Source organism: Saccostrea cucullata, unplaced genomic scaffold (genome assembly GCF_032062105.1).
Source record: "Saccostrea cucullata isolate Sc308-1 unplaced genomic scaffold, CSIRO_AGI_Scuc_v1 ctg3195, whole genome shotgun sequence".
NCBI lineage: Eukaryota > Metazoa > Mollusca > Bivalvia > Ostreida > Ostreidae > Saccostrea > Saccostrea cuccullata.
The window spans coordinates 34,073-47,042 of NW_026933726.1; the positions used below are offsets into that span (position 1 = coordinate 34,073).

General features: G+C 31.2%; 1 protein-coding gene across 1 annotated transcript; it reads right to left on the reverse strand.

Moving 5' to 3' along the window:
- Positions 1-422: 422 nt before the first annotated feature.
- LOC134239165 (uncharacterized) lies at positions 423-8,764 on the reverse strand. The gene is made up of 9 exons (XM_062721329.1): positions 8,674-8,764; positions 8,008-8,529; positions 5,492-5,563; positions 5,208-5,395; positions 4,896-5,114; positions 4,443-4,506; positions 3,507-3,652; positions 1,043-1,139; positions 423-588 (listed from the first exon to the last, which is right to left on the reverse strand). Exons 2-9 carry the CDS (start codon positions 8,154-8,156, stop codon positions 423-425), a joined length of 1,101 nt encoding a protein of 366 aa, XP_062577313.1. The 5' UTR covers positions 8,157-8,529; positions 8,674-8,764.
- Between the last annotated feature and the right edge of the window lie 4,206 nt (positions 8,765-12,970).

Below are 12,970 nucleotides of genomic sequence, written 5' to 3' on the forward strand. Positions count from 1 at the left end.
TTTATAAATGCGGTTAGCACTGTAAATTAAAGAAGCTATGCAAGTAATATGTATACATGTATGTTTCCAGAAAAAAACCGCATCGTTTTGTATAGTACATGTCAACGTCACATGAATATCTCGATAATTAAATAATATACTGTGAAAAAAGGGATAGTATATTCAGCAAACGAAAACTTTTTCAACATGGGAATTAAAAAAATGTTTATGTAGGATAAGATTTGTTAGATTATATTAATTTAGACAAATAAATGCGGATTTAAAACATATTTCATTACCTTCTTTTTCATGTATTCTTGACAAAGAACCTGAAAATTTAAAACTGAATTTGTATTTCTTTTTTACACTACTTATTACTGATTATGGTGTTTCTATTTGTTTTATATCGGAACAAAATTCAAAGCATAGAAAGTTAAACAAGCTCAACAGAACTTACAATCAAACGCTGAGAATTCTATTTCTCCATATTTTTCTTTGAGACCGTTCTGCATTGCAAAAAGTATCTTTCTTTTATCAATCTCATAACACGTGGATTTGTTAGCTGCTGAAATAACAGCAACTTTTTCGTTGATCAGCTTCCTCACAGACCTGTTGTGAGAATCATCCAAATTATATCGACATCTATCGTATGTCAATTTTCGAGAACCTAGGCAAGTTACTTCAAAGATTTAGAAAATTATATTTTTTTCGAATAAATTATTCCTGGTATCATCTCTTCACTTGTAAATGAAAATTTATTCTTTTAAACTCAATGGGGGATTTTCTTAAGTGATCCAAATATAAACCAAAATAGTTTTTAATTCTCATGGCCACAAGCTCATAAACTGAGAACATACTAAAAGTCAAAATTTCAAATAAATATGACCTATAAAAAAATTTCATAACGAAACAAAACATATTTTTTAAATGGAATATTATACCAAACTGCAAATATCTAATAACATATTATAATAAATCACAAGGTATTCCAAAATCAAAAGTTTGACTTACATTTACATGTAAGTATATGTTCTCAGGCCTGATATCTATTGCAAGTACATACCAGCAAAAGGCATCTTTAGAAACAACAGACAAACTACTATCAAAATTGTTTTTCTCTGTTTTTATCACGTTGTTAGATGCACACGGTGAAGCAAAGCCTTCAAAAAGCAGAAGTATAGAACATTAAGAATAAATCGAGACTTAAACGCCTCATTTAGAATATATAGCTAGTTGTTTAAATATGCAATACAAGGGGTTTTGCAGGTGTTGCTTTTTAGCTCACCTCAACGAAGTTGGGGGGAGCTTATGTGATACCCTCGGCGTCGGCGTCGGTGTCGGCTTCGGCGTTGGCGTCCCGGGTTAAGGTTAAGTTTTTTGGAGCAGTTTTCTTTTTAAGTACTTCTATGTCCTATATTGATTAGACATGCATGGAAGATGTTGCTAGTGAGTTTTATTGTACCAGTCAAAGTTTCAGATGCTGAAATTTCAGCAAAGGAATGACCAGGTTAATGTTTTTGGTGCAGGTTAACATTTTTGGTGCAGTTTTTGGTGTAGGTCTCATTTCCGAGTAACTATAAGCCCTATGTTGACCAAACTTACATGGATGATACATCTTAGGATGCATACTACCAGCCTTGCTTCGGATGCTGAATCTGACCTACATTTTCCGGTTGAGTGAACAGGTTAAAGTTTTTGGTGAAGGTTTCATTTCGAAGATACTTTGAGCCCTATGATGACCAAACTTGCATGGCTGATACATCTTAGGATGTATTCTACTAGACTTGCTTCGGATGCTGAATCTGACCTACATTTTCCGGTTGAGTGAACAGGTTAAAGTTTTTGGTGCAGGTTTCATTTCCAAGTTACTATGAGACATATAATGACCAAACTTACATGGATGATACATCTTAGGATGCATACTACCAGCCTTGCTTCGGATGCTGAATCTGACCTACATTTTCTGGTTGAGTGAACAGGTTAAAGTTTTTGGTGAAGGTTTCATTTCGAAGATACTTTGAGCCCTATGATGACCAAACTTGCATGGCTGATACATCTTAGGATGTATTCAACTAGACTTGTTTCGGATGCTGAATCTGACCTACATTTTCCGGTTGAGTGAACAGGTTAAAGTTTTTGGTGCAGGTTTCATTTCCAAGTTACTATGAGACATATAATGACCAAACTTACATGGATGATACATCTTAGGATGCATACTACCAGCCTTGCTTCGGATGCTGAATCTGACCTACATTTTCTGGTTGAGTGAACAGGTTAAAGTTTTTGGTGAAGGTTTCATTTCGAAGATACTTTGAGCCCTATGATGACCAAACTTGCATGGATGATACATCTTAGGATGTATTCAACTAGACTTGTTTCGGATGCTGAATCTGACCTACATTTTCCGGTTGAGTGAACAGGTTAAAGTTTTTGGTGAAGGTTTCATTTCCAAGTTACTATGAGACATATAATGACCAAACTTACATGGATGATACATCTTAGGATGCATACTACCAGCCTTGCTTCGGATGCTGAATCTGACCTACATTTTCCGGTTGAGTGAACAGGTTAAAAGTTTTTGGTGAAGGTTTCATTTCGAAGATACTTTGAGCCCTATAATGACCAAACTTGCATGGATGGTACATCTTAGGATGTATTCTACTAGACTTGCTTCGGATGCTGAATCTGATCTACATTTTCCGGTTGAGTGAACAGGTTAAAGTTTTTGGTGCAGGTTTCATTTCCAAGTTACTATGAGACATATAATGACCAAACTTACATGGATGATACATCTTAGGATGCATACTACCAGCCTTGTTTCGGATGCTGAATCTGACCTACATTTTCCGGTTGAGTGAACAGGTTAAAGTTTTTGGTGAAAGTTTCATTTTCAAGGTACAGTGTACTATGAACCGTATAATGACTAAATTGCATGGATGGTACATCTTAGGATGCATACTACCAGACTTACTTCGGATGCTGAATCTGACCTACATTTTCTGGATTAGTGGAAAGGTTAATTTTTTATACAGGTTTCATTTGCAAGTAACTTTAAGCCCTATGTTGACCAAACTTACATGGATGATACATCTTAGGATGCACACAAATGGACTTGCTTCAGATGCTGAATTCGACATACATTTTCCAGATAATAGACCTTGTAAAAGTTATGGGTGCAAGTCTATCACCAAGAAACTATAAGGCTTATATAAACCAGTTGCTTAAATGATGCATCAAGGGATGAAAACTCTCAATCTTGCTTCAGATGCTGGATTTTAATTACATTTTCATGATGAAGAACTAGTTTTTAGTTTTTATATAGGTCTATTCCAAAGTATCAAAATTGCATAAATTTTGCATTTTTGGATGTACACTTTTTGTTGGTTAATTGTGTGACTTAATTAGCCTTACTTAAAGACAACACACGTTGAGGTGAGCTCTGTAATCTCTGATTACCTATGTTTATAGTTATTAATTATTTGGGTGATTTAAACAGTTTAGCTCAAAACTAAAAAGGAAAAACAAACAATCAGCATTGGTTTCCTTTGTGATGATTCCTAACTGCATCATTCTAGTCGCTACAGCCCTCCTCATCATATGCAAATCTGTGCAGTGAATATTATAAGTCGTTTCCATATTTGATAGGTGACATTTAATCATTGTTGTAATTCCTCTGAAAATATATTTAAAATCAAAACCTTTAATATCTTTATTTTGACTGAAAAAAAAATCACCAAATTCAATTAAGGAGGCTCTCTACACTACTTTTTGATGACTTACTACACAACAAAATTATGATATCATGACCTCCATTTGGACATTTGACATCTACACTATAAGTGATGCTGTGATTTAATCTAATTAAGGGACTCCGACCCTCAGCCAGGAAGGACAACTCTTTAATTTATAATTTAATTCAAAAAGTCTTTAAATGAAGCTTGAAAATTGAATATTTTCATGCAACAATTTTCATTATATGCCTCTCAATGTGCTTCAAGGTTCTTTAAAAAGCTCCATAAATCACTTCTAATTTCATATCATGTTAATAAACATTGTTATCTAAAAATGCTTTTTCGGGATAAAAATTCCTACTTTTAATTAGACCTTCCTGAGAATTTCGAAGAACCTTGAAGCACATTGAGAGGCATATAATAAAAATTGTTGCATGAAAAGGTGTAATTTTCAAGCTTCATTTAAGGACTTTTTGAATTAAATTATAAATTAAGGAGTTGTCCTTCCTGACTGAGGGTCGGAGTCCCTTAAAATAAACTGTGGGTGTAATGAGCCTCCTTAAGCATGAAGAGTTATAATGAAGAAATATACATACTAATTCTTCATTTTCTTAAATATACCGTATGCATTTTAAGGAAAATGGCCTAACTGAGAATTAAGTATTCTTCTTAAAATCACCTGATCAAAAAAGGTATTTACCTAACTGATGTTGTAAGAAAAAAAGGTTTTACCTGCAATCCTTGTTGTTTTTCGGACATTTTTCAAGTGATTTTTTCATTTCATAGCACGCATTTTCTAGGAAAATTAATTAAATTACTGGTTATTGTCATGTAAGATAAAAATAAACTCATGTTAACAAATGCTTCATATATATTGCAAATATGTTATTTACATTCCGTCATCTTTTAACTAGGAAACCCTTTTATGTTTTGTATAAAAATTTAACTAATTCATGGTAATCTACTGTATTTTATATGCCTGTTTATCCTCAAATGTAACGGGAAAAATATATTCTTTATTTTGATCAAAGGGTATAGGTTAATGTTTGATGCCTTCAAGAGGATGAGAGAACACGCCAATCACAGAAATACAGGCTACACAATTATCTTTGATAGAATGTAAATTTTAAAATTAATTTTAAAAAAATAATTAAGCTCACTTTTTTCGTATATTCTAATACAAACCACAAACAGGAACGTCGCAATAGTCCCACACAACCTCGGAATGAGTAGTAAAACACCAGGGCTCTTCCCTGTCAAAGTTCCTGCAGTAGTTCTCCTGATTTCGACCTAGAACTTCATAGTTATGTCTGTGGGGAGTTTGTTTTGACCATGGTTGACAAGTGTAACCTTTCTTAGTTTGATTTTGTGTCCCCGTGTACAATTGTCCAGGAATTCGACATTCTGGAATAAATGGTATGAACCATTGTAAGAACGGTTTATCAGAAGTACACATTGTTAATTAACTTGACTGAATTGTTTTATTGTATTAGAGACCGCATATGAAACTGTTCAGAGGAAGGTTGTGGATACTTCTTCCTTTCAGAACATCGGGTTTCTCGCATGAAGTGTCAACCTGGTGTCCACTGCTGTTAGTCGTTTGAAGGATAATAGCTTGAGTTCTTATGTACTCTACTGTTCGTTTTAGTCCACAGTCACATCTTAACGGATTGGAACCTAAGTATCTGAGTCAAAGAAATAAAGATAAATAAATATTCATAAGTTTTAGTAATATTTAAAGGAAAAAGTACAAAATTAGTTTAAAATACTATAATACTTACAATTGCTTTAGGTTATTTAAACTTTGGAGGACATTTGCATTTATTTCTTCGATGCTGTTCCCATCAAGATGCCTGAATTTTAAAAAATAAATGTCGTACTTGTAAACATGTGTTCGTAAAAAGAAACTGGAAAATATTCCAAATGTTGAAAAGAGAGTGAAGAAAAAGAAGTTTGAGATGTCTGTAGATTTAAAAAATATCATGCAAACTTAAGGCATGAATTGATAAAAATTTTAAAGTTGCTTTTATGAAAAGTCAGATGTTCACAATACCTCTAAAGAGCAGAAAAATCGAACATAGAAAGAATCAATCGATCTAAACTGTGTTTGTATATTTTGCTTATCTCTACAAAATCTATATGTTTATAAAATAATTCTAAAATTATGTTATAAAGATTAAAAATATGCTAATAGATAATTGATATACTTTGTGGCGTTTTTAAAAAAATAATTTCATGTACAAATGAATGTTACAAGATGTAAAATCTCTCCGATTTCAAATTAAAGTGCACGTATGTCAGGATTCTTAAAGTTTTAAAAGGGTCTGGAAATTTATAACAAAATGGATTCAATGTTTATTGCAGTGGTTATCAAATTGAAACATAAACAACGACATGTAACCATAATTATGTTTTAATTAATATGAGATTGGCGACAAGAATACTCAACTGAAGGGGAATTAACAATCAGGAAAATAGAATGAAAGCGGTCTGTTGGGTATCAGAATCTGGCATGGCAACCTCTGGTCGTGATCACTTCCCTGTACCGACAGGAATAACTGTCAGATTACGGAAGGCATCCTCAGGATGAAACTCTCGTTGATATTTCATTAAATATTACTTGAATTTTGAAATATTTTTTGACATACTAATCTCTTGTTAAGCTATATACCAGATGTTTAGAACACGTAATTTTTCTAAAAATTGTCGTTTACTGATTTTTATTTGAAAATTAAAATAAATATACGACTATAGTTGTGTACTTATTTTAACTTTCAAATAAAAATCAGTAAACGATAAAATTACATGTATCGGAAAAGTTTGAAAAAGTTATTTCCTTGCTTTAATAGTTCCTTTTTTAACAAATACTGACACATAACTAATGAATAAACATCCGCCATCTTATTTATTTATTTATTCATTTATTTTACTTGCCGTCATATTGAGCAAGAAAAATTTTTAAAATGTGTATGATTTTCAGAAATCGTTCTATTTAAAGAATTTATTTATCTTTTTATGCACCCAAATCGATAGAACCGAGGCGTTTATTGTTTTTGTCCTGTCTGTCTGTCTGTGTGGTTTGCTTGTTTGTTTGTCTGCAAACTTTAACCTTCGCCATAACTTCTGAACCATGAAAGATAGAGACTTCATAGTTGGTATGCATACTTCACTAATTAATCTGTATTAAATGACACCAAAGTCAATGACCTTGTGACCTTGACTGTGGCCTATATGCTAAAAATAGTTTTTTTCTTTCTACGAACTTTAACCTTCGCCGTAACTTTTGAACCATGAAAGATAGAGACTTCATATTTGGTGTGCATATTCTACTAATCAAGTTCTTTCAAATGACACCAAGGTCATGACCTTGTGATCTTGACTCTGACCTATATGCTAAAAATAGGTTTTTTCGAACTTTGTTGCCGCCGGGCGCATAGTGTTTCACAAACACATCTTGTTCGGGACTATATTTACAGTTTGGATTTTTTTTCTTTATTTAAAACTCTGTATGATGTAAAAGACTCTTTGTAAACAATGTGAAATCTACAAGATAGCTAAAATATTGATCCTTATACTGAATGTTCTGTATGATATTTATATAAATAAAGGTAAAAAATGAATTTGTTGATGCTTTTGAACAGGACTACAAACGATTAAATTTAAAAACATCATGGTTTAAGGATTATTATGTTTTTATGGATACTTTATTTATCAACAGCTTTTACATCCTGTTGTTTAATATTTGTAAGTTATAGAATAGGAAATAGGAAATTCAAAAAATACACATATAAAAAATTCAATATTTGTAGATCCAAAAATATCATCACTTGAAAGTTGAAAAGTCAATCATTAAAACATATCCAAATAAACCAATAAAATGGCAAGAGTAACATATGAAATGAATAATTATAACAAATTTGTGAATAAATAGCTAGAAAAGTTTATTTACAGATATTTGAATTATCCAAGTTTCTTTCGAAAACAAGTACAAGGTATTGATTTAAGAGAAAGGTTTCGTGTTTTGTGAAAATGATTTGTTTTCCATAGTTTTCATTAAGGCCTAGATAAACATTTAAAGTAGCTGAAAATAGAATTTCAAAATTAATATTATAAAAAATAATGTTGTAAAATTATCATAAATTGTCCCGGTATTCTTTTTTATTTACTTTTTATTTACATTCTTATTAGCTTTTGACTTGAAATAGTTAACGTAGAAGAAAATCATGATCACAAGAATGCAAGGATTTGAAAATCTCTACTTTCCATTATATATATTACATTATTGTTTAATACTTACAGTACAGTTGTATCTCCGGGAATACTCTCCGGTACGTGGGTAAGTCCTCTATTGTCACATCTCACGACCGTCTCGTTACAGGAACATTCCTCTGGACAAGGTGACACTTTACATATCAAAACAACAAAGATAAATAGAATTTGTCTCATCGCGAGTTATACTATTTACTATCGCTTTATTCTACTAACAAGGAAAACTAAAAGGAAGATTTGATTTAATATATAAGCAGCATTTCATTATGCAAAGGAAGGATGTTTTCAGCGCAGCTCTGTTACAACGCACTTTGACACTTTGAAACATTATGCAATTTTGAAAAACAAATTCAAATGTTAAAAAAGAAAATGAAATGATTGTTTGATTGGTTGATTTCTTTTCTTTTTTGTTTTATCCAGTTTTTAATAAAAACAATAGATGTAAGGGTCGATACGTGATAAAGCCATTGCTTCGCATGTTGCCATGAAGAAGTGAGCATCCCCTGCCGACCGCTCACACCCACCATGTGCTCCTTGTCATGTTCATGTTCTAGGGAAAAAACGGAAAAAAATCCATGGACAACTCAGTGTGTAAATAATGGCCTAACAATCAGTATGAAAAAGTCAATCAGCATAAGACTTAATGACTTTAAACGAGACTTGCTTTTTCAACTTTTTTTTGTCCTTAACTTACCTCGTTTTAGAAATTGTCCAAACGTCGAACAGGCTCTTCCATATCAAAACAACTGAGATATATAAACTCCATATGCAGGTGACAAAGGTATATTGCTGCATAAGTAAGAGAACTGTTGACAATTGAAATGTTAAGGTCATCAAGTTTATCGTAAAGCTTCGTTGTTAGATAACCATTAACATCTGTTTCTAGTAAAATATCTAAATATGAAACAGGGGGTCATAACATAAAGCTTGCTAGGTTTTCGGGTCATAAGTATGTTTTAGGCACAATCTTAGGACCTGTCTAAGTACTACTTAAGTATGTCTTAAACCTTAATATAAAACGAACTTAGCGAGGTCTTAGCTAAGTCAAACTAAGTTCACAATTTTCTCATAAATCATGATAGTTTTTCAATTTATATACTTGCATAATAATAAATATTTAGTGAAATACTTTTTTATTATATAAAATTGACGTTTTTTCTTAGATTTTAGTAGATTTTATACTTGCATAATAAAAAATATTTAGTTAAATACTTTTTATTATATAAAATTGACGTTTTTTCTTAGATTTTAATAAGTTCATTATATTTCGTATGAAAATTCTGTTAAAAATTATTATTATTAAAACAAATAAACTCCAAATAATTATTACACGTTCACAATATGGCAAGTGTTCAATGTATATGCATGACTTTTGTTTTATCTCTCGAGGCTGCGATGTGTTCAGTGGTCTTTTGTTGTTATTCTTTTGTTTGACAAATGTTCACTCGCTTTGTCATTCTTGTAGACTTCTTGGCACGAAAATTGAATGTCTATTTACATGTACTTGATAAACAAAAGTACAAAACAATAGGGACATTTTGAATTCTTTCTCATCTCATGTATCAGCGAATATCAACAGGCCAAGGCTGAAAACTGTATGATATACATATAGTATACATATAGTGATATACATGTACTTATTTAAGGAATCACTGTCTAGTTAGTAGAGTATGTTGAGAATGATATAGATAGTTTTCGATAGGCCTGAATTTAGCGAAAGTTACCTCCCGTTGGTCGCCATATTGGAGGTCGACTCGGTGATTTTCCCTCTTTGTTTTACCAAATTTAAGAGGTTGTAGCAGAAATATTTGGTGGAAAATCTTTCATAAATAATTTTTTTTAAATAAAGGAGGCTTCCAAAAATTTATATACTTCAGAAAAGTAATGATTTCTAATTCAAAATAGCAAATATAAGAATTTTAAATTGGTTGAACAATGAAGGAATTCATGAGCATTTGGACCTCCAGTATGGCGGCCAACGGGAAATAACACTCGCTAAATTCTGGCCTATCGAAAACTATCTATTGGAATTAGTGATTAGTAACCCCCCCCCCCCCTCCGATGAAAACTAAAATTCTTATGCCGTTCTTGCCTAGGGATCATGAAACAAACTTAGACTTCAGACAAATTTTCAATCTCTTGTAAAATATTTATTAATTGTCAACATCAGCTCTTAAGGTAAGGTTTGCGTCTCCCTCCAACTTTTATTTTTTTTAATATGCACACATGCCATATATCAATTTATTCAGGGAGATTAGCTTCATCATTTAATATGATTTTCAAAGATATTGCCCGTCCCATTTTTTTAGTAAAAGACACCAAATTTAACGTATTTCATATTTCACCTCGAATATTATTTTCATTGAAAAAATTGATTTATTTTATTAATTATCAAACTTTTATAAATAAAATGACCTGAATTAGTATAATTCATGCTTCTATTATTTAAACTATTAATTTTCCGTTATCAAAAATGTGAAAATTTCGGCAAAAAAGAAGATTTTTCAATTTTCCTTGATAAAGTGAAACCGTTGCCATGGCAACAAAACTATAAAAATCCACGTTTTACATATCTACCGATTCCATCAAATTCCATGAAGTTATTAATTTGATCATTTTAAATAATTTGAACCAAAAAAATATGTATGTCCCCAATATTATTTCCATGGAAACAGGGGCTATATTATGGGTTCGGAACACAAAAATCAGGCTTTTTCTACACTTATAAAGACAACATTGATATCACCTTGTCACGGTGAATGTTAAAGACTAAATGTATTTTTGATATTGTTTTTAAGCAAAACTTGGCCAAAAATATTCAAAATAAAACTCCTTCTGTGCTACAAGATGGTCTAAAAATTTATTCCATGGAAGAAATCTAGTATTTATGGCAATCTTTACATCTGAATGTCCATGAATTATACTGCAACACCTTTAGAAGTACATGTATATGTTTATAAACATACTTCAGAACATGTTGCAACTAACCCAATTAAAAGCCCCTGAATTTGACCTCATGCTGATTTAGTTATTCCAACATGTAGTAATTTCTAGACATCTTCGTAGCAAAATATCTCTATTCAGTTATGTCTCGTGACTATCATTATACATGTATGCCATCTTTTGAGTGAAATGTTGTAAGCATTGCATCCACGAAGCTGCTGTTTTTAGTTGGCAGATATTGTAACCCAATTATACCAAGAGATGAAAGATTTTGTATTAATTGTAAAAATGTCGTTGAAGATGAACATCATTTTTTATTTGTATGTCCTCTATATAAACAACTAAGAAGTGAATTTTGTACACTTTTTAATAATACATGTATATCTTATAAAATTCTTAATCCAGCAGATGTTAATTCTACAAGAAATATTTGTAACTTCATACGTGATGCATGTAATATAAGAAAATCTATGTGACTATATATTTTATATTTGTTTACTGTATGTCTGACTTGCGCCACATGTGGTTTTTGTCAAATTGAATAAATAAAATAAAATAATATAATTAAATGATTTCTTTACTTCGAAGAGTAGAAATGCTATCTTGAAAGTAATGTTTGTTTGCCCTCTCTTGACTCTGGGTAAAATTATTGGGTCGGTAGGTGAGAAAATCTTCAACAACATTTCTTTAGGGGGAATAAGAGGAATAAAAAGAAAAAATACGGCCCTGCATTGAAAAAAAAATTTCAGTCTGGTCATTTTAGTCAGTCGGTCTGGAGAGGCCGACAACCAAACATATCTTAAAGATGGCCTATTTCTACACTTCATGGACATTAGCTCAATCATTGGATTAGGTAGTCTGAGAATCTAAATTGAAATATCAGACAGAACAAAATAAAGATGAATTCTAAGTGACATCAAATCATACTTTAATGAGTTTACAGAGTACTTCTGATTTCAGAGAAAAGGCAAATTCTGCAAAATGGCATAACACTGTCATAAATATTTGTCAAGAACAGGGAAAAAGAAACAATGTTACAGTGATAGATATATCTCCTTGATATCCATGAAATAATAATTTAAATATAACAATTTTTTCTCCTTTCTAAAATCAAAATACAGAAAAAAATTAAAAGATTATAAATGTAAACAATTTTAAAATAAACTACAATTATTTGTGAAAGATTTTAATTTTAGTTGATTACTAAACTGGTCTTATCATTCCTACTAAATTAACAACCTTTCAATTTCCAAGTATCATATTTTAAACTGTTAAATGTTCACTGCAGCTTTATTTATGAAACTCATCAGTTTTCAGAAATACTTATTTGAGCATATTAGGTCCTGGTAAGAACAAAATTTAATGAATAAAAATATTAAATTTAATTGTTCGTGTATTAATTTCCTTGCAATTTTACAAAATAACCCTTTTAAGAAACTTGTTACTTGTAAGTGTAGACAAAAGCAACCTTCAATTAATACCTTAATGTATACATTTATTTTACTTACAACAAATTCAAAGATGGACAAACAGAGCATGCACTGCAATCATCACATACACATACATGTATTTTCTAAATATATTGAAAACAGCATGTATATACTACCAGGTAGATAGGATGCTGTTAAACATTAAATTTTTTTCTATAATCTATAGACATATAAAAAATATGCATTGGGTACAACAAATCATCATTTCTTTTCCAAATCTCCATTGACTTTGCCATGTCTGGTTCAACATCTTAGCTTGATCCATCCAACTTTCTTTAATATTCTTGAGCTGATATGGGATGACCTCTACTGATTTGATGGCACAAATCTTTTAAGGAAACACTGAAGTACTTTTTTTTTGTTCTTATCTATTCCATTAATGACCCAATTGATCTGAAATCATATGTGTTCATTTTTACAATAACATTTAAGGAATTGCATTTTTGGAATTGCATAAGGAATTGGACTGAATTTCATTCACTCAATGAAATGAAATTTCCAATATAATCAATGAAGAATCAATATGAAATTATTGTACAATTTATACATGTAGATTGA

Coding starts and splice junctions, on each gene's coding strand:
- LOC134239165 (XM_062721329.1), bottom strand. CDS start 8,156: ATGAGACAAATTCTATTTATCTTTGTTGTTTTGATATGTAAAGTGTCA. Junction 5,564..8,007: donor CCCGGAGATACAACTGTACT/GTAAGTATTAAA, acceptor TTTAAAATTCAG/GCATCTTGATGGGAACAGCA. Junction 5,396..5,491: donor TTAAATAACCTAAAGCAATT/GTAAGTATTATA, acceptor TCTTTGACTCAG/ATACTTAGGTTCCAATCCGT.